At 39.7% G+C, this 22665-nt stretch overlaps 1 protein-coding gene across 2 annotated transcripts in view; it reads right to left on the bottom strand.

Moving 5' to 3' along the window:
- The window catches only part of STK26 (serine/threonine kinase 26), a 55688-nt gene extending 40828 nt beyond the window's left edge, over positions 1-14860 (bottom strand). Inside the window, exons 1-2 of one of the 2 annotated variants that reach the window (XM_015128177.3) lie at positions 11685-14860; positions 11434-11584 (exon numbers count right to left, since the gene is read on the bottom strand). In XM_015128177.3, coding sequence (XP_014983663.2) covers positions 11434-11584; positions 11685-12358 — 825 coding nt within the window. In that variant the 5' untranslated portion in view covers positions 12359-14860. 2 annotated transcript variants of the gene reach the window in all.
- Between the last annotated feature and the right edge of the window lie 7805 nt (positions 14861-22665).

Below are 22665 nucleotides of genomic sequence, written 5' to 3'. Positions count from 1 at the left end.
TATCCAGACCAAAACAATAAAAATAAATATAACAAAATAAACAATAAAATTAATATTGTAAAATTTATTATAATAAAATTATATAACAATAATAAAATTAAATCAATCAATAAAAACTGAAGTAGGCTACTTAACAGCACACACGGGCCAATGGTAACTATATAATGATGAGGATGGGTGTTTGCTAAGTCACAAACCTGCCTAGATTAAGGAAAACAGAAGTCATGGGTGACCATAAGATTTTGGAAGCTGTAGAACTTAACACAAAGTTGAGTTCGGCTTCTTGGAAAGATAACTGGAAATCTTGTTGTTTTCATCTCTCACAATTTCATCTACTATCTTCACATAAGATTCACCAATCTCCATCTCCTCTCTTCAACAAACGTGTTACTGATTGCCTCTGCTTGGATGTGTGACCAGCACTTCAAATTCAACATTCCCAAAACTGTACCAATTTTCTTCCAAACTCAGCCTTATCTCTGACTCTACTCTCTCATCATGTTTCCTCCCTTCTCACATTTAAGGGGTCGCCAATGTCTGTTAAAGTCATCCTTGAGTGGTGCTCAAAGTGCTCCCCAAATTGGCAGAGCAGCTGAGAACTCATGAGAAATGCAAATTCACAGGCTTCACCTCAGATCTATTCCATCAAAAACTCTGGGGCTAGGGTATAGTAGTCTGTGTTTTCACAAGCCTTCCAGGTGCTTCCCATACATGCTCCAGTTTAACCATCACTGCCCTAGATTAAACCCTTATCAATTAAGCCTTCCCTTATCTCCAGCCTACCCTGTTAGGTTTCCAACAGCCTAATGCAATCTTCCAAAACAAACAACGTTATTCCATCATTTCACTATATTGCTAAAAAATAAAAAAATAAAAACCCAAAACTCCTTGTTATGGACTGAGTGAAGAATAAATGTATCAATCTGGCATTCAAGGCCTTTTACAGTGTAGCCCTAACACAATTCATACCAACAGGTACCTACCTCAAATCTCTCTTATACAAGGAGCCTGTGTGTGTCCCCTTGGGCCTTTTCCCCTGCTTGCCTCCTACTCTCTTTTAAAGGTCTGTTGAAGGCCATCCTGCCGAGAAGCGATGTAGTGGAGTAGCAAAACACGAATGCCTAGCAGAAAGGTATTCTATAATGGATAGTTTCCTTTCTTACTCCAGGCTTCCTTGGGATGGATGCTTCTACATCAGATTCTATCTTATTTGGGATTCATTACTACTGTTCTGCATTGTTAGATTTCTAAATGTGTAGGTGTCTAGTCACTCTGGTTAGAGTATAAACTTCTTGAACTCAAGAACTCTCTAATACTTTTTGTATTTCAAAGATAGGCAGCAAGCACTCTGTCCTACCCAAAGTAGGCCTTCCAAACTTTGCTGCTAATAATTTTCTGGCTTAAATCAAACCTCGTAGATTCTGTGTGTAAAAATATAAAACCTGGGTCACCACTGTCCAAGCTGGTAAAGTCCAATATATTACCATTTACCGACAAGCACTTAAGAAAGCTCACCGTTAAGTTCAAACAAAAGATTTGAACTAAAACTAGAGATTCAAACAGGATCCTAATTAATGAGTTTGCCAAGTGTTCTTCCCGTGGGGCCAGTAGCACTTAAAAAGCATACATTTGAAATATGCGTATTTCCCTAAGGCTGTCAGATACATTGACTTTAGTCTCTTTAACCACAACAGGTCAAAGTTCTATTTTCTGTCACCATACTTTTAGTAGCATGTGTGCGTACTTTGCTGATTGGTTTCATTTGTGCTTCTGCTTAAAGTTAAGGCAGGCAGCAGGAAATTGAGATCAGGGAGTTTAGAAACTTTCCCAGCTCTAGTGGGCAGCGATAATGATGAGCCAGAGGCTTTGGGAAGAAATTCTGACTTTATGGTTTCTACTGGCTCAGCTCCCCTAAATTGTCTTGCATTAATAACAGCTTATGCTCCACCTGATTATCTATATTGCCCATCCCTCCCCTACCACCCACTGCTCTGTTATTCATACTATAGTGCATCAAGCAGTCAAACCTAGCTTAATATAACATACTGTAAAGTGATATGTCCCAAAGCCAATGGTTTAGTGGAAAGCTGAGGGTGGGAAGAAGGGTTAAAAAGGGACTAACGGAGCAACTCAAAAATGCATTTTCAAAGAAAAATCTGGATGCTTCTAGATGTTCTTAAATTATTTCCTCCACTTGCCAAAAATTCACTCCTAGGATTGTGTTACCAGGCACGATTGAAACCTGGTAGAGTAATTCACTAGCATGCTTAGAAATTTCCTAACACATCTAGTGTAATATGGATTTCAAATTCAGTAAAACTTCACTAAGTTGATACTGGGAAGCTTTTTCTATAATTCAAAGCAACTGTTAATTCTTTGGTTAGACACCCTATTGTTCCATAATAAACAAATTGAAAAAAACCCATTGATGGTTGATTTGAACTCAATGCATTTCAGTCCTTTGTATTTTAAGTTAATAAGGTTGTACTTGTATAGATTTCTTTTCCCCACTTTTTCTTTAAGAGGTAATAGAAGGAGAGGGAAAAATTTAAAACACTGTTGACAATACATAATCTCTGTTACAAGGATCACAAAGAAAGGCTGAAAACTTTTTCTGTAAACATTTTTCATGAGAAAAATGCAAAAACACAATGGCTTCGATTTCCTCAATGGCACATTTTTTAAGATGCTTGACCAAAAAAAGAGAAAGTGAACATATAAAAAAGATAATTAGACTATTTTCACCTGTTTCATCTAAGCGATCTACAATTTTGTTTACTTTGGGGCTCAGGAAGTATGAACCACAGTTTTGTTCTAATTTTGCCAGACTATCCAAAGCTAAGACATACCAGTGGTTAATCTGATATTTTGAGACACAAATCATTCTCATCCACGATGCTATGAAAAATGGAGGAAAAGAAAGGCCAGCAGGCTGCTGTCGGGAAGGCTGGAACAAGTCCAGAACAGCCTGAGGGGGAGTTTTTAGGTGCATCCTGTAGCTCTATCCCCAGCAAGGTATATGCTAGTGAGGGGTGGTGGGGAGAGGCAGGCAGGAATGGAGGACGGTATATGTTCCATATATAGGACTTCCGGTTTCTCTGAATGTTCAGATAGGTGATTTTCCTAAATCATATGTGGTTTTAGGGAGGGACAACAAAGAGGATCATGGGTAGAGTTGGCTGTCAATGTGCCCTTAGTTTTATGTTTAAATCCAAATGTGAAGGCATTTTCCTACAGAATCACTCTGTTATAGGAGTATTAAGAGAAATTAGTTAGTATCTTCAATAAATATTTGATTTCTACAAACATTAATTCAAAGATGTCGTTCCTGTCATCTAACACTTTAGTCTAAAATGGCGGATGACCAAGTGAGAAATGCACAGAAGATAGGGTTAAGAATGGATAAAGAAAATGTGGTATGTATACACAAGAGAGTACTATTCAGCTGTAAAAAGAGGATGAGATCCTGTTATTCACAGCAAGATAGACAGAACTGGAGGACATTATGTTAAGCCAGGCACAGAAAGACAAACACTGCACGTTCTCACTCATATGAGAAAATAGATAGAATTGTATTAGAGGCTGAGAAGGGAAGCAGGAGGGGAAGATGTGGACAGATTGGTGAACTGACACAAAATTACAGCTAGATAGGAGTAAATTCTGTTCTGCAGTACTGTAGGGCGAATATGGTTAACCATAATTTATTGTATATTTTCAGAAAGCTAGAAGGGAGGATTTGGAATGTTCACACCATAAAAAAATGATAAATATTTGAGGTGATAGATATGCTAATTGCCCTGATTTGATCATTACACATCATATACATGTATTGAAATATTACTCTCGGTTGGGCACGATGGCTCACACCTGTACTCCAGCACTTTGGGAGGCCAAGCATGGTGGATCGCTTGGGCCCAGGAGTTCAAGACCAGCCTAGGCAACATGATGAAACCCCATATTTACAAAAAATACAAAAATTAGCCAGGCACGGTGGCGACTGCCCATAGTCCCAGCTACTTAGGAGGATGAGGTGGGAGGATCACCTGAGCCTGGGAGGTTGAGGCTGCAGTGAGATGTGATTGTGCCACTGCACTCCAGCCTGGGCGACAGAGTGACACCCTGTCTCACAAAAAAATATATTACTCTGTATCCCATAGATATGTATAATTATTACATGTCAACTAAAATAAAAGGAAAAAAAGAAGTGGTCAAAATTTTAGTTCTGTGTATTTAATTGATTTTTTTTAAAAAATGAGTTACATTCTGCCATTCCTTCAGAGACATTGTTTTACATGTGCCTGTGGTAGAAATTCTTTGAGTCTTAATTATGAGAAATGAAAAGGAGTTTGTTGTACTATAGCTAATAATACTGTTATTTTTTGTTCACCTAACACCATTTTTCTAGCAACAAATAAAACCAGTAAAACCACCACTCTTTCAGAACACAGAACTCAGTCAAAATTGCTATCAAGATGTCTGAAATTCTACTATTAGATTTCCATTTCTTAAGGTATAATTCCCTGTACAATGTGAATATCCATGGAGAAGTAAAGCACTGAGCCATTAATCAAAAACATCTTAGTATGAGTGAAATTATCAGATTCTTTCTAATGTGACAGTTCAGACAGGAAAGTAAAACAGTTTTTTATTTATGTTTTTTTTTGGGGGAGTGGGAGGGCAGAGGGAAGAAATAAGAGGTAGATAGGTCCAAATCACCAGTGAGAGGACCTTGAAGAGCCATGGGAAAGAACAAGTAGAAGGAAGGAGAAAAGGAGAAGAGATCAGGGGAGACACAAATTTGTCTGAAATCAGCCATGGTTACTAAGAAAGCAATGAAGCTCATTTTTCTCTCAAAGTCTGTGGAAGGCAAGAGAATGAGAGCTTCAGTGTGTGTGAACAGATGATTAGTTACAAGAATATTTTGCTAGACATATTACACATAATACATGAAAATCATTTAAATAGGTATAGAAAGTCTACACTGTACACACATAAATTAGTCTTTAAGGCGTACAAAGTTCAAGCACTGTACAATATTTTTAAAGAAACAGAATTTTAAACAATGAGACACATCCACTCTATAGTACAGTGATTAGCCAAGACTTTTACATATAATTCATACCTAATGGTACAAAGAAAACTGAAATCCATGGTCCCTGATTTCAAGAAATGTACAACCTCATTTGGGAGACAAGTATAACACATATAATTAGAGAAAATATAAGGCAGTATATACATTAAGGACAAGAGTATCTACTACTGACAAAAGACAGAATAGGTGCTTGGAAACAGAAGAGATTTCTATAGCCTGGGACATTCAGAGAGAGTTCACAAAGAAGGTAAGATGGAAGACCTTGAAAATCAGGTAGAATTTGGCCAATCATTGATTATTGAACTGTGACTGGCATGGTAGAATTAACGGGATTTCTTGTTGGGAAGTAGTGGGAACTAAGTGTAGATCTACAGAGACGAGCCATATAACAAAAAGTATAGAAAACTGAGCAGAGGGCTTTGGGTCTCACTGGGGTGGTGTGGGGTGGTGATTGGGTTTCAAAAGAAAAATGTGGGTTATCAAGGAGAGAGATGAGATAATGACAGTGTTTTCATGTGATTAGCCAAGCATTGTTTTGCAGGATGAACTGCCCCCATACATCATAACACCTTTTACAAAGGAGCTCCAGCTCCACAGATGATAGTTAATTCATCCTAATAACCTCTCATTGAGGCAAAGGAAATGCAGCTTTTATTATTCCCCATTTTGTAGATGATTTACTCAAGGTCACTGAATAAATGAAAAGCAGAATAAAAAATACAGCATCACAATGTTCAATGGTTCCTAAGTACCAGCTAAATTATATTCTCTTATTTTCTGGGACTCAAGCAAGGGAAGTACATGATGATGGACCTTTGTACTCACGTGCCATTTCTAAACTCTGATTACTGTTGAAGGCACATGTCCTATCATACCCAATTTCTGTTTATTCTCCCTACAGTCCCTACTCCCCTAGTGTTAAAAGTTCTAACTATCCCCCCGCCGCCCCCCTGCTTCTCTCAGCTAACAGTCTTTGATTATTTTGTTCCAGCTGGTCTTCTGCCATTATCATTAGCATATTCAACACCTCTGCATTAACTACTCAACAACAAGGACAATAATTCGGGTTCACCAATGCAAAGCAATGCTTTCAACCTCAAATTGCGAATCTGATTATCCCCGTAGGGAGGTGTAAGGGAGGTATGAACTCCACATACTGGACTCTGGTACCAACCTGAATTCTTTCTCCAATGTAGGTTTCCTGATGACTGTTAAATAAAGAATCCGCGCACCCCACCCCAGTTAACTCTCTAACTTGACACATTTTTTTCATCTTTTCATACATCTTAAAGCCATCCTTCCTTTTCTTACAACCTATGTGTCCTGTCTCATGAGGGCCCTCACTTCCACATATTCTTTCTGGCATTATGAACCTCTCCCTCCTTGATGTCTCTAGTCCTTCATTTTCAAGTGACGTGCCCAGCATAGAGTAGATGCTCAGTAAATATCTGATGAATGACTAAAGCTTCAGTTCTACATCTTCAACTACTTATTGGACATATGTACTTTGTCATCCCATTGTTACCACAAAATTCACAAGTCTAGAACAGAAATCCTTAACTTCCTACCAGATCTGGCTCTTCTCCATTACATTCCAATTTCTTTCAGATGTATCATAAGTCTCCCAGTTCCCTCATATTCAACACCACAAAGTCTTTAACTTTTCCTTCTGAAACTAGCTAATTATTAAGCCTGGTAATTAATTTTTCTTCATAGTACTAAACATATGGAAGGGAACCTGCCCATGGAAGGCCCATTGCATCTGTATAACTATGATTGACCCATGGAAATAGCCTCTGTAGCCAGGCGCAGTAGCTCACGCCTGTAATCCTAGCACTTTGGGAGGCCAATGTGGATGGATTGCTTGAGTCCAGGAGTTGGAGACCAGCCTGGACAACCGCTAAACATTGTCTCCACAAAAAAAAAAAAAAAAAAAAAAAAAACATAAAAAGTAGCCGGGCATGGTGGCATGCACCTGTAGTTCTAGCTACTCTGGAGGCTGAGATGGGAGGATTGCTTGAATCCAGGAGGTGGCAGCTGCAGTCAGCTGTGATCGTGCCACTGCACTACAGTCTGGGTGACAGAGTGAAACCCTGTCTCAAAAAAAAAAAAAAAAAAAGTTAAAAAAGAAGAAATAGCCTCTGTAGATCAAATTCCCTTACATCTCTCAATCCTCCAGTTGATTCATTCATCCAATTTTGAGATTTCCCTTCCGATATATAACTTGGTACATTGAGTCTCCCTTACTCAGAACTGTTTAATGGCCAGTTCAAAGGCCAAAATCCTTCCCTGGCATTTAAGGACAATCATGATCTGTACTCAATCCAGTTTTCTGATATTATAGTGCATCATTTTTCTAGAGGAATTCTCTATGACAGCCCAAATGACTTTATCCTGTTCTCAAAGATTGTGTGTGTATGTGTGTGTGTGCATGCGCTCACAAATGCAGTGCACCCTTCCTTATCTGTATTGTATACATATGCTCCTTGACTTAAAATGTGGTTATGTCCCAATAAACCTATCATAAGTTGAAAATATTGTAAGTTGAAAAGGCATTTAATACAGTACACCTAATCTACCAAACATCATAGCTTAGCCTACCTTAAATGTGTCCACAACATTTACAGTAGCCTACAGTTAAGCAAAATCATCTAACACAAAGCTTATTTATAACAAAGTGTTGACTATCTCATGTTATTTACTGAATACTGTATGGAAAGCGAAAAACAGAATTGTTGTGTGAGTACCATTGTCAAGTCGAAAAATCCTAGTCTGTCTACCTCTGCTGGGGATTTTTCCTTGCTTGGAAATGCCCTGCTCGGTGTCCATCCTAACAAGACTTTGGGGTCAGCTTACTTTTTGGAAGCCTTCAATGCTTCCAGTCTGACACTTCTATTATACTTACAGTGAATTCACAGATTTTGCATTATTTGATATTTCATGTGCTAGTTTTAACAACTCAACAAGATTTTAAGATCTTTAAGGGCAGAACATGTAATATATATTACTATGCTTCCCAGAACCCAGTGATTATGTTCACCAACATTGGGCAATGTTTCCTACCACTTAGATAAAAGTCTTCAATAAAGTGTTCATTAATCGTTAAACTTCATTTCTGCTTCTCATCTCAAATGACAACTAGATTTAAACTGTACCACCTGGGTCATATTTAAAGATACATGAAGGCTAATTTTAAAGTTCGTTAGCAGAAGCTTTAAAAGTTCTTTAACAAGAGGCACAGGATAAAGCATAACATTTAGTACTCTAATTCAACATTTAACTTTATTCTCCCACCTACATCTTACGAAAGATTTAACAATTAACAATATTCTAAATGAAAATTTGTCCTCAAAAATACTATTGTAGGTTCTAAGGGGAAATATCTTAAACTTAAGTATGATTTATAACTGAAAACTTCAAAGAAAACAGGTTTTGAATCATTAAAGAGTAAATATTTGAGTGGAAAGAGATAGGTTTATTGGGTTTTTTTTTTAAGGTGTACTTTAAATAGTTTGAAGAGTTCAGCTACTGCTATGGAAAATTCCTCTAGTTACACACTAAAGAAGCAAGCACAAATTAAGTACAAAAAACTTCATACCCTCAACATTTGGTGTAATATGGCAAAAATATTCATTACTACAATATTAAGAAATATCAACAATATGAGTTTGAGTAACAATTCAAAAGGAAGAATTTGAACTGGACCAAATCCTGGGTTTTCTTTCTTCACTCCAAGTTTCTTTTCTATTTTAAACTAGTGGCAACAGCAATTTCTTTGTTTGAAAGTCAGGAATGCTGGAAGTCTTAAGTGATAGAACAGGTAGCTGAGCTTCTACTCCACATCTCTCCTCAGAGGGAGAAAAAAATTGTGGAGAAAGCAATTTTGTTTTTATTTCTGGAAAAATCATTTTTCCCATCAATCTACATAATTCTCTAAAATAAACTGTTAAAAAGTTATAGGCTGGTCGGCCACCTCACCCTGATTTGTGGAAACACTATACAGTAATTTCAAGAACACATGGCTAACTCAAGTTTTCTAAAGGTCTAAAAGTTGCTCCTGACGCTTTCATAAAACTCTAGGAGAATTTTACAAGCTCACAATAGATTTCTGCATCTCATCCGCAATATTTTGCTACATAACAATAATAAAAATAGTCTAGGTTCAAGAGTCACACTGCATGCTATCAAATTTATTATTAAGGTATTGTACAATTTCAACTATGGAAAAAATTGTGTGCTGCACAAAGTGCTTAAGAACTATATTAGAAAGAAAATGGAAATAAGAAGTTAAGAATTTACCATTTCATTAAGATGAAGAGAATGACCAAAAAAAAAAAAAGATTCCTCTCTTCTTTGCTAACATTGAGATGTTTGCCCTACTCAAATTAGGTGGGACAAAGTAATCACAACTCAGAGGGCATAGAGTGAAAGGCAGAATTTGTAATTTAAAGTATGTGATTCACATTCGAATCCACATTAATTAAGATTTAAAAATTCAGGAGATAGGCAACTCAGATAATTAAAGCAGGGAGCAATCAGAAATACTGAACAGCAAGCAGTTCCTAAACCACATAAATTCAATAAGGTCAAGACAAAATAAAGATCAGAAACTATTTTCCCCTCAGCACACAGAGTTCCCCAGAATCACAAACTTGATGAACGCGAGGCACTCACTCTGCTGACGCACGCACGCAGGCTCGCGCACACAATGGAGCCAGAAGCATGGAGACCCTCACAGACAAACTTCACATGTGCATCGTTTTACTCTCCACAGAATGGAAAGAAGAGCACGGTGAGAAAATGTCACTTTTTCCCAGATCAAACAGCAAAACTGTACTAGTATTAAGAACTATGAATTCCCTTGATACAATCAAAGGCAGAACTGAATGAATGGGGTGTGGGGCAGGGTGCATGGGGAAAAGAGGGAGGGAAGGAGGGGGGAGGCCGCCTGAGAGGAAGAAAGTTTGAGGCATTTTGCAAGGCTTGAGTGGATTAATCTTTTCTTTTTTAAGCCCTACTATTTCCTATTTCCCTTTCTCTCTCTCTCTCTCTTTATTTAATATACACTAACTTCCTGAGACTCAACCCAGACTTGCCCTAAATGCAGCTGAAATGTCTGGTGTTTAGGACACACCAGGAGTTCTAGGTGCACAAATAATCCCTTTTTGGGAAAGAATTCAAAAATCACTTTTGTGGCCATTCATAAAATGAGAACACTGAAAAACAAACAAAAAAAGAACTCCATGCATCAACAAGTAAATTGAGGCCCCAGTCTACAACTCTTTGATTTCTACTAGAAATATAAGCTATTTACTACTAAACATTTTATTTTCGAATTTGAAAAAAGGTTGTTTTCACATTTTAGATCATGAGGGACTGAGGCTTTAGTGGTTTTAGCCTCTAAACTATTCATAAATGGGTTGTTTGGGCCATCTAGCAAAGGAAAAAAATAGAACATGAACGCTTTAAAAAGTTAGTAGATTTGGGTAACATTTAGCAGATAGCCTAAAGTGCACCGATTTAAAAACATAACAGCATAAAAAGTTTTCTGACATAGCTTACCTTTAATAAAATGAAAATATAATGGGAGGGGGTTGGGCTGGGTAGACTTCGAGTAACAAGTTGGGTTCCATGCAGTAGTCCCTTGTCCAAGACAAAAAGCTTCCTTTAACCACATGTAACAGTCATCTTGTGGGAAAGGCACAGAGGGGGCTGAGAAGTCATCACCTCAGCGACTCTGAACAGAACCAGCACTTCTCACGCCACACTATGGGCTGGCCTGGGTCGGGGAGCAAGCTACAACTTTGCCCTTAAGCAGCAGTACCGAAAGAGAGAAAGAGGTCACCTCTCTCTTAACCCTACGCACACAGGAAGAGCCCAATGCAAGCCGCCGCCGCCGCCACCCCTGGTCTTGCCCCGCCCCAACTTGAGTGTGTGTTTGGGGTGGGGGGTGTAGGTCACTCACTACTCGCGTTTTACCCCACAAATCCCAAGGCACTTCCATCTCTCCCAGGTTAAGTTCCGGCCCCCCATCCCCAACCGTGCCAAGCTCAGCAGGCGCAGGTGTCTGTGGCTCTGGCCTATTTTTATACCCCCAACCGCCCTCAATCCCCACCTAGTTGCGCGCCTCAGTCCCGCCTCGCCTTCCCAGCGAAGAGCACTACTTAGCCTACACACCAGGAAACACCTCGAGCCCTACTCCCAGGTCACCTGGCCAGAGTGACCGGCCCTGCCCTCAGGGGAGCCCTGGGGCCGACCCTTGTCGCCGGTGCCCAGCACCGAGAGCGCACCGGGCTCCCAAGTAGTCACGTGGGCGGCGGGGGCGGCCTGCGCTTCCTCACCTGCATCCCAGGCACTTGGACAGCCACCGGTGAGTGGGCCATGGAGGCAACTGCTGCCTCGCTCCGCTTCTGCGGCGGTGGCGCCTTGGGTTCGGACTGGCTCCTCCTCCGGGGGTAGTTCGGCGGCCCTCCCAGGCTTTTCGATCGGGGCCTGGAAGGACACACAAAAGTGGGGTTACTGGGCTGGCGGCGCGTAGCCCGGGGCTAGGAGGTGGGCTGTTCGCGGCGCAGCTGCCCGGGACTCAGTCTACCTTTCTGGCGCCCGCCCGCCGCTGAAGCAGCCGCCTCCGCTGCTGCTCCTCTTCCTGAACGCCGAGCGCTGTGAGTGGTGGTGGCTGGGACCTGGGCTCGAGTGATGCCGCTCCTCTGCGCCTCGCCGCTTTAGGAAGAGGAGGTGGAGGCGCCCCAGCCACCCGCCTGCTCGCCTGGCCGGGGAGGCGGTTGGGGGCGGTTCCGCCGTTGGCCCTGCCCCCGCCCCGCAGTCGGGCGGTGTCGCGGGAGCCGAGGCTCCAGGCAACGAAGGGGTTTGGCTGGGGTTGCTGGAGTCTGAGAAGCTGGAGACTCTCCCGGCACGCGAAGAGGAGAACCCGGGGACCGGGAGACCTGGAACACGGCTGCGCCTGGGAAGAGAATGGAAGAGTTTGGGAAACCCTGAGGGTATGAGGGCGCCCCAGATGCGGCCACGTTGCAGGGAGGCGTGCGAGGCTGGGGCACATGCAGCCTCGGAGACGACTTGAGTTGAAACTTGGGGAGTGTTGCAAGTCTTTCTTGGCTCCCCGGCCTGGCCAAGGGTAGGATCACAGATAGCCGCGGAGTCGGTGGACCCCCGCCTTTTCCCGCCATCTGGTCTCCTCAGTTGGGAGTCGCGCTTCTTGGCAGATCCGTGGCCACACTCTTGCTTTCCGAGTTCCCTGACCCCTGACATGCTTCAGGTGACTTCAACTTAAGATTCCCCCTACCTCTTGGGCTATCACTTGCAGAACTGCCAAACTGGGGCTTCTCTCTACCATAAGTTCTGCACGTGTAAGGCAAAGGGAAATTGGAAAACAGACGGTATGTCGGCAGAAAAATTAATGAGGATAGTAGAGGTTTGGGAAATGAGATTGGATCGTTAGCAGTACAGGTTATTGAATTCAGCATACACTGCAGTGGTTTTGGTAACTCCCTGCCTCCGCCCCATTTTAAGTTCCACTTCAGGAGGGAGACGGGCTGTTTTGAGAGTACTCTAACAGTAGCGACAGTAAGACTGGTAATAATAGCAACAGGAATTTCATTATGAAGGCACCTTTGGGAACACGTAAGGGGTTAATTACTTTTTAAAAACGGAATAGTCAAGTGCCACTTTTAAATGAAGATGAAGTTCCTTACCTTGAAATTTGTTATGGGTCTCTACGCACCACATTGTGGGGGGCCTCTAGTGGTAAACGGTAGTTTCTCTTCTTCCTTTTAAATCTTTTTCAGAGAATAGTATATGATTCTTATCAATATCGATATTATTAATGGATGTCATTTTCATTGTGCCAGGGACTGCTAAGTGCTTTCTATGTGTTATTAATACCTCACTGAACCTTTACAAGGGCCTTCTGGAGTCTTATAGATTTCCCCTCATATTACAGATGAAGAAAAAGGCTCAACCAGGTTAAATAATTTGACCTAAATGTCACACAATTAAGAAATGGTACAGCTGGAAAATTCAGACGCAGGTCCCGCTGACTGGTGATAAACTTACTACTTTCTCTACGGTTTCTGTTTGTGTTTAATTATGATAAAGGGTACAACTGCATTTTCCTTACTCCTGGTTCCTCAAGTCCAGCCCTTCCCTATTTTTAACCTAATGCTAGGCTCCAATCTAGTCTCGATTTCCCACCAGTCCAGCTCACAACATTGCCAGCCTGACCAGAAACCTGCAGCACCACCTAAACTGTTAATGTCCATAGAAATCCGAGGGTTCTTTTGATCCCTCAAAAGCGCAGATTTTGATCTCGCAAGTCTGGAGTGGGCCTAAGATTCTGCAATGCTAACAAGCTCTCACATGGTGATGATGTTTAGATCACACTTTTAAGTTGCAAGGGTCTGAATCAAGCTCCCTCATTTAAGACCTGTCTCAAATCTCACCTCCATCGACCCTTCCTAGTTGCTCCAAGCCCTCCTTCAAACTCCTCCAATGTGAGCAGCGCTCACACTGTAGTTCTTTCTTCTTATTTCATGTATTTCATTTCTTTTGTCTGCCCATATTAGGTCCTTGAGGCCAGAGATCCAGCCTCTCTTACATGAGAATGATTCAGGTAGGATGGCAAGACTCGGAGGGCAAGCTTTTTATACATTTTGTCCATTGCTGTATCCCCAGAGACTAGGTTCATGGCATATAGTAGGCCCTCAATAAATAATTGTTGAATGAATGAATGAACTTCTTTTGAATTCTCCACTGAGGTTACTAGGTGCATAATGTGTACACTATATATTTTATTGATGTCAGATTAAACTCCTAGGCATTGACCTTACTGAACATTTAAATTGTTCAGTTTATCGTATGTTACATCTTTCATTATTTAGTCTCCAAAATTCTTTCCTGCTACTTTAATTTCACAACTACTTATGAGCTAGTTGTATAATTTTGATAGATAAGTAAATTAAGCATATCAGAGAAACGACTTTCTCTGACATCATTCTGGGCCAGAGTTATGTAACTATGTGGAAGAATGAAAGCTTAATGCTGAGGCCTGGAATATTGAGACATTTCCTAAAAGACATTACTTGTGAGATCTTAGTGAGCTTTTTATCCTTTATTTAGGTTTACTGCTATTAAATAAAGCAACAGTTGTTGTTATAATTGATAGAGATCACTTGAGTTTTTGCATGGGATTGCTTGTGGGCTTTTAAATGATTTTTCCTGTGTGTGTGCATATGTGTATGTGTGTGTGTGTGTGTGTGTATGTATAAACTAAATCTTATGGAGGTGTCAAAATTTGAAAACAATTCAAATTTTATGAGCATTAGAAACTTTTTTTCCACTTTGAACTGCATTATTTCTCAAATTCTTAATTTAAATAAAATGACAAGAAATTCAAGTATGCTTTTGTTACACACACACACACAAAGGAAACTTAAATATTTTACTTCAAAGTGTCAGCGCAGGCCAGGCGCGGTGGCTCACCCATTTTCCTGGCACTTTGGGAGGCTGAGGCGGGCAGGTTACCTGAGGTCAGGAGTTTGAGACCAGCCTGGCTAACATGGCGAAACCCCATCTCTACTAAAAATACAAAAATTAGCTGGGCATGGTGGTGTGTGCCTGTAATCCCATCTACTCTGGAGGCTGAGGCAGGAGAATTGCTGAACCTGGGAGGCAGAAGTTGCAGTGAGCTGAGATGGCACCACTGTACTCCACCCTGGGCCACAGAGCGAGACTCCATCTCCAAAAAAAAAAAAAAAAAGTCAGCCCAGAGTCTGATAATACATTATAGTGTATTCCCATAGTTTACTGGAAAACGTTTCTTAAGGAGAGACACAACTTATGCATTTTGGTCACACGTAGAGTGTAACATAGCACCTCAGAGAGGATTTGGGACCTGCTTGATTGGTGTGACCTGAATGACTGTGAATACTTAATAACCATATAAACAAAATAAGATTATACACAGATTAGGTAAGGTTTTGAGTAACATTATACACAGATTAGGTAAGGGTAATGAATTTCAAGTTAGACAGTGTTCTTGAGGCCTCAAAACTTAATAATTTAAATTTGGCATCTGGTTTCAATTTCCTGACATATGTCATACCCTCTGTTCAGGTTGAGTATCCCATATGCAAAATGCTTAGGATGAGAAGTGCTTCAGATTTTGGATATTTTTGGAGTTTGGAATAATAGCATATACATAATATCTTGGGTATGGTACCCAAATCTGAACATTAAGTTCATTTATGCTTCGGACACACCTTATATACATAGCCTGAAGATAGTTTTATACAATATTTTTAATTTGTACATGAAACAAAGTTGGTATACATTGAACCATCAGAAAGCAAAAGTGTCAGGTGTGGAATTTTCTACTTGTGACATCATGTCAGCACTTAAAATGTTTCCAATTTTGGAGCATTTTAGATTTCAGATTTTCAGATTAGGGATGCTCAACCTGTATTAAATATTTAACTTTACCCGTGTTTACAAATATTTACTGAATTAACTGGTTCTTAGCTAAAGTGTAGGTAGATGGAAATAGCCAAACTTTAATATAGGCGACAGTGAGATAAGGGCATGTTTCTCAACTAGGAGCAATTATGCTTCCTGGAGAACATTTTTGGGTATCACAAATAGGAAGGGAGGTGCTACTGGCATCTAGAGAGTGGAGGCCAGGGATGCTGTTAAACATCTTACAACGCACAGGACAGTCCCCACAACAAAGAACTCTCCAGTCCACAATGTCAATAATGATAAGGTTTGAGGCACCATGCTCCACACAGTTTTTGTGTTAGGAGCTACTAACCAAGAAACAGACTTGAAAATCATTGTTCTGAAGATTTTAGCTCAGTGTTGTGGCTGGGACCAAATAAAGAAAAGACTCATAAGATATTGGGCCACATCAAGTGGGTAATGGAAACAAAGCAGTATTCTTATTTTACCTCTGCACTGAGCCATAGATCGTCTGCCCCCTAAAAGTGAATACAACTTAATGAAAAATAATGTTGAACAGAAAATAACTTTAGGTAAAAAATTAATGATTTCTTTTTAAAAAATTAATCACTGAGCATGTTCCAATATACCAGACATTACCTAGCCTTCAAATATGTTAACTCATCATGATAAATCTGACCTCTTATTCTACTTTACAAAACTTAAAGATAGGATTTCACATTTTGGACTTACACATTTTGAGCCTAGTGACTATGATGAAATGGATAAAATGTAGATATGTATCAAATATAATGGCAAATTGAAATAGTTACCTGAATACTTGAAACTAAACAAAATTATCTGAGTAATTCTAGAAGCTCACCATCCAGTGATGGGAATATTATGATTCAGGCCGTGGAGTCTACTGATATTTGGAAGGACAACATTCAAGGGCCATTTTTTATTTTAATAAAAGCATAGATGATACCTCAAATTTCCTCTTTACTCTCTTTGAGCATCAAGTTGGAAACCATGTTATGATAGTTCTTGCAGATGTTGTATGTATTGTTGCTGTTGTTCCAGCATAGCCTCCCGAGGAGAAACCTATTGAATCAGACCCTGGTCAAGGAACATTAAACAGTAAACCTGTGTGATTTCTGAATTCTCCTGAATAACCTTGTACCTTCTGTGGCTTGCACAACACGCTATCGTAGTATTATATGTAATGGAAGCTATGCTATCCAAGACATCCCTGCTGAATATTCTCTCTAGCTTTACTTCCTGATGCTGCTGAGCAGAATAGAACAACAGAGGAGGTGGGTGGAAGCAGTTGCCATTTAAGTAGTTTCCTGCTTATAACATTTCTTTACATATATGCTTACTTGCTTTGAAATGTTTGCATTTAGGTACCAAAAGAATCGAACTCATAACTTCTGGCCTTTATCAATTGGTTACATACCTAAGAGAGATAAGCTGGCCTGGACACTCATTCGCATGTAGAGGCAGGAGTCAAAAGATGGAAGAGCTCCCTTCCTGATTCCAGTTTTGCTCCTCTGCCTAAACTCTCACTTACAGAATCAGACTGTTGACCTTTAGATGCCTTGGACCTAAGGTGAAGGCCCTCAGAAATATGCATAGGCTCACTCGCAGTCTCTTCAATGCTGAGAGAACCACTGTACCATCCATCCTAAAATGGTAGTTTATTTTGCCATACAGGTACCTGAGGAGACTGGGGAGTTTCTTGGGAGAGACTCTTTGGAGGCCTGGGCCCTTTGTAAGGAGGTCAGGTAAGTTCCCTTGTGCTCTCCAGGTCTGCAGTTTTTACTCACAGGAGAGCTTTTCATGTGTCATGATGCTAAACAACCCATTTGAATGGTATTTTCCACTTTGAGTTGACTTTTTTAAATGTATTGAATTGACCACTTGTTCTTGCATTTGTAGGCTTCTCAAGAAAACAGTTCTAGTCAAAGGTGGCAGTTAAAAACAGGAAAAAACTGGCAGTTGAGACCAAATAGGAAGTGACTTTGACATCAGCTCACACCGAGGAAAAGGAAGTTGCCAGGACCTCTAAGAAAGGCAGTTGTGTAAAATTACCACCCTTCAATTGCTTGGCTGAGGCTCTGTCACCCTGTGGTAAAAACTTCCATGGTTTTGTTACTGCAGTACTTGAGAGAATGTGAACAGAATAAGGGAATAACAGGCACCCCTTGCAGGAATGTTATCAGGGACTACCATAAGTTTCTAGTGGGGGCAGAAATTCAACATTGTAAACAAGAAAAGCTCCCATCCTCCTTTTTTTTCCTGGGCCACATCAATAGTTAAGATTAGTTAACATTCAGTATCTTATATCATGAGGCTCACCGCAAGGGTCCAACTGTAGACTATAATGGGAATTTTTGCTGAAAAATAGAAGATAGAATGTTTTTTATACTTTCACTTTTGCCCCAGGTCCAGCCTACTCCACACCACCTTTCCTTATTTCCCTTACTTTCTCTTCCCTTACTTTCTCCTCCCTCCTCCTCCTCCTCCTCCTCCTCCTCCTCCTCCTCCTCCTCCTTCTTCTTCTTCTTCTTTTTCTCGCATATTTCTTGCACTGTGGTAAGTGCTCGGAATATAAAGAAATGCAAGGAGTTTGCTTTCCCACAGGAGAATGCCACAAAAAAACAAAGAGCATTCACAGCAATAAATGATAATAGCAGTCTATTACTACAGCAACAGGCACCAGAGAGCAATTCATTTTACCTCTGTAGATCCTGGAAGGCTTCATAGAGGAGGTGATATTGAGCTAAACCTTGAAAAATGAATAGGAGATAGCCAGGTAGAGAATTGAGGATATGGGATGGAGAAAAGAAGCCATTCTAAACAGAAGGAACAGCATAAACAAATGCCTAAACCAGGCCTGTGTATTCCCCCATCACCTGAATACCTGGTTAAAATACAGTTATTGCAGTTCATTTATCCAGTTTCTGAATTTGTCCATCCGAGGTAGACAAAGGGCACTTGTACTTTATTTTTTAAAAACTCCCCAGGTGATAATGTTGGGTACTCTTGGTTAAGAACCTCTAGAACTAGCTGATAGTTTGATTTGATTTTACAGGCAGAAACACAGAGTACATGAGGTGTCCTAACAGTGAGGCTGGAAGGATCCATTAGGGCCAGACTGTGAGCCTTGTATGGCAATCTGAAGAGTTTATACTTGATCCCTTAGGCTCCCAGTAGTCTTTTGGGGCTTTAAGGAAGAAAGGAATTTGATCCAGATTTGTTTTTTCAAAATAAAACTCTGCTTAGCACATAAAGGATAGATTGGATATGGGAGAGATTGGAAGCAGAGGGACCTATTAAGAGACCATTAGGAGGCCATTGTAAAAGCACAGAAGAGGGACTGAACTAAATTAATGGCTGTGAGAATGAAGAGGAAGGATAGATTCCAGAAACAAATTACGGTTGGAATCAACAGCATCCAATTGATTGGATGTGGACAGCACCAGAGGGAGAGGTTTAAAACACCAGTGACATCTAGCTTGGGGAACTGGATAAATGTTAACGACTGGAACTTCACCAGAGAATGTAGAAGGGGAACCAGGATTGGGGAAAAGATAAGGAATTCAGTTTGGGTACACCGAGTCTGCAGTGCCTGTACAACCTCTAAGTGGAGATATCCAAAAGACAGTTGAAAATAGCAAGAGATCAGACTGCAAATATAGATTTGAGAACTGCAGAGAGAAATCCTTTGTAACCTCATGTCAAGATGTCAATAAAGGACATAAAAAATAGAAACCAAGTTGGAACTGTTCAGTTCCCATTTAGAAAACTACTTCTTAAATAATTGTCCTACGTTTTGGGCCAGTCAAATGTGTCCTGTGTTTACTGGCATCATATCTATCTTCAGAAAGGCTACCGTTTCCTTCAGAGTAATGATTGTTAATCTCATGTCAGTGAGATCATATTACTAAATATTTCTGCTGTGTTCCTGCATACATAGATTTCCCTTTGAATGCACGATAATGACAGTAAAGAAAAGAATGGAGTAAAGAACAGAAATCATGTGAAGAGATCTGAATGCTACGTTGCCAGCTTTTCTGGTATGGTTTTCTTGCTTGCAACTGTAAAATAGATTATTGTGCACCAGAACAGTTTGTATTATATTTCCCTTCCTACACTCAAAAGAAAATGAGGTGGGAGATGACATGCATGCCTGGTTTCACAAAGCCAAGTGAGTGTCTTCTACAATGGAAAGAAAAACAGGAACAATTTATTGCAATCTAAAGCACAGATTACTGGCAAAACCATGATATTTGCCTGCTGTGAAAGTGCATAGCAACTTTAGTTAATATTCCTCCAATTTTTCAAAATCATTCATACTGTTCTGGTTCTTCCATTCTTTCTGTGCTATTGACCTTTTATGAAACTTCACACATTCTTATAGTTTACCATGTGTGAAGGTAAGCATTCAAATGGCTAAATGCCAACTTGAAATTAACATAGATAAATCATGCTTTCTATATAAATTGTGAAAATAGTGGTAGACATTTACAGTATGAGATCATGAAAGCAGATACAAATAAATTATATTTCAAATGTTTTGTACACTGCATTTTATTATGTGTTTGGGTTTTTCTCAAGTGTTACAAGAAACTGAAATGTACCAACTCTTAAATTTTAATGTTACTTTAGCATCTGACAATATACAGATTCTTGCTATGCAAATATAGAGAAATGGGTGCCTACTATGTTGTGAAGGATGGATTTAGTTCATGAAATATAGTTTTTAAAAATATACATTTTCCTATTTTTTCCAGACTCTAAAAGCATTAAAAGGTTATTGCTGTATGGAAAGGTCATTTATATGAACAATAGCAGAAGAAACTATGTCTGGGTTGTAAAATGCTGGGTTATTGAATATGTTTCCTAGTAAAATTGCAAGGTATGGAAAGTGAGTATACCTAGTAAAGTGCTTCAGTATCACTTCTCTACTTTGGTTCTGCACATAGCATATGAGATATAAAGTAATTATTTTTCAAAGCAGAAGCCCAAGCCAAACTTGAATTAATTCAAATAGAGGAATTATTTAATTATAATAGGTATCATGTATATAGTTCTTACTGTGTGTCAGGCATAGTTGCAATTTCCATATATTCTCATTTAATTCTCACTACAACTTAATGAGCTAGGTACCACTATCATCCTATCATTTACATTTTAGAGATGAGGAAACTGAAGCACAAAAAGCTTAAGTAACTTGTCCAAGGTAGAGTTGCCAGATAAAATACAGAATGCCAGTTAAATTTGAATTTTCGATAAATGAATGATTCTGCAGGAGACATGTTTATACTTTAAAAAGTTGTTTATCTGATATTCAGATATAAGTGGCTGCCCTGTATTTTTATTTGCTAAATGTGACAATCCTACAGGCCAAAGTAACAAAGTTATTCGGGGTGAAGCCAGAATATGAACTCAGGGAGTGTAGCCTCTAACCCTTATACCTATACTGATTATAAGAAATGGAGGGCAGAGGCCAAGGGTGGTAACTCATGCCTGTTTTCCCAGCACTTTGGGAAGCCGAAGAGGGTGGATCACTTGAGATCAGGAGTTCAAGACCAGCCTGGGCAACATAGTGAAACCCCATCACTACTAAAAATACAAAAAGTAGCTGGGTGTGGCGGTGCAAGTTTGTAATCACAGCTATTTGGGAGGCTGAGGCAGGATAATTGCTTGAACCCACGAGGCAGCATTTGCATTGAGCTGAGATCACACCACTGCACTCCAGCCTGGATGATAGGGCAAGACTCTGTCTCAAAAAAAAAAAAAAAAAAAGGAATGCAGAGTTGAGTGCTTCATTATCCATATCTGGAGTGTTTTTTATTTTTAAATCACAACTAACAGTTAAGCCTCATGGGCAGGATCATAGGTCTATAATAACTTTGAATTTAATTTGCTCTAATTGTTAATAACATTTGGTCACAGTATTTTTAGTGAGTTCTTTGTTCTAAACGTGATAAGATCTATAATAGTTTTGAATCACCTTTTCCTTCAGTGCTTTCCAAGGAGAGAGATTAAAGAAAAAGTATGATTCACTGTAATGATCCATTGTTATGAGTGGAATTAACTGATCAGTGCTGTTGTTCAAAACACCTTTCCCTATTATCACAAAGCAGCTACATGTTGTTTATAAAAGAGCTACATGTTGTTTATAAAGCTTTCCTTCAATAAGAGCTTTTTAAAAGAAAAATATAGTTTTACTCATGTTGTCATCTCTTTTCATTTGATATATTTACTCTAAAACAGGCAACATGACATCTACTTTTTGAAAGATATTACAATGTAATGGGGGAACATGGGTTTCAAAGCCAGACAGACCTTATTAGCTGTGTAACCTTGATGTTTGAGGCTCATTTTCTTCATGTGCAACATGGGAATTATTATTACCTACTCCAAATGGTGATGGTAAGGATTAAATGAGTTAATGAATATAAACCACTCTAATATGATGTCTGGTACAAACTTGACACTTCACAAATAGTGGTAGTTCCTTTCCTCTGTCTATTTGCCCCTTCACCTGAGCCTCAACTACTCACCATTTATGAGCAACACTCATGAATCTCTGAAAAATCTAACCCTTATTTACTAAAGCATTCTGGCTTGTCCAAAAGTTACACAACAATCAGGGGTAAAGTCAGTTGGAATCGAGAGTGCCTAAAATGTTTCCCTCCTGTGATTTTCTGAATCCCTAAAATGTTTGGGTTAGAACAAAAGACTACAATGTTGTTTGTGCTCTTAGAGATTAGTAGGAAGGATTTTTCAGGGTGCCTTTAAAAAAAACACTGAGAATGTTCTTAGACTTTCAGGTTGATATTTATATAATTTAGTTTCATGGGGAGATTCACCGTGGGCATCTTTGGGGGACACAGAGAGATACAAAAATAGATGCCAAAGTCAGGCAAATTATGTAGTTAAGGCATTTTCCTTACTTTTCTCCTCTAAGTATGTATGTGTGTGCAAGTTCATTGAAGCAGGGGGTAGTGATGTATAATGAGGGGAGATACAGAAGTAAATGCAGTTAGGACTAAATACAAAGTGATCATAAGATTAGAAGGCAACTAACTTTGCTACAGAAAAAAATCAAT

Source organism: Macaca mulatta, chromosome X (genome assembly GCF_049350105.2).
Source record: "Macaca mulatta isolate MMU2019108-1 chromosome X, T2T-MMU8v2.0, whole genome shotgun sequence".
Taxonomy (NCBI): Eukaryota; Metazoa; Chordata; class Mammalia; order Primates; family Cercopithecidae; genus Macaca; species Macaca mulatta.
This window is presented reverse-complemented; position numbering and strand designations above follow the sequence as displayed.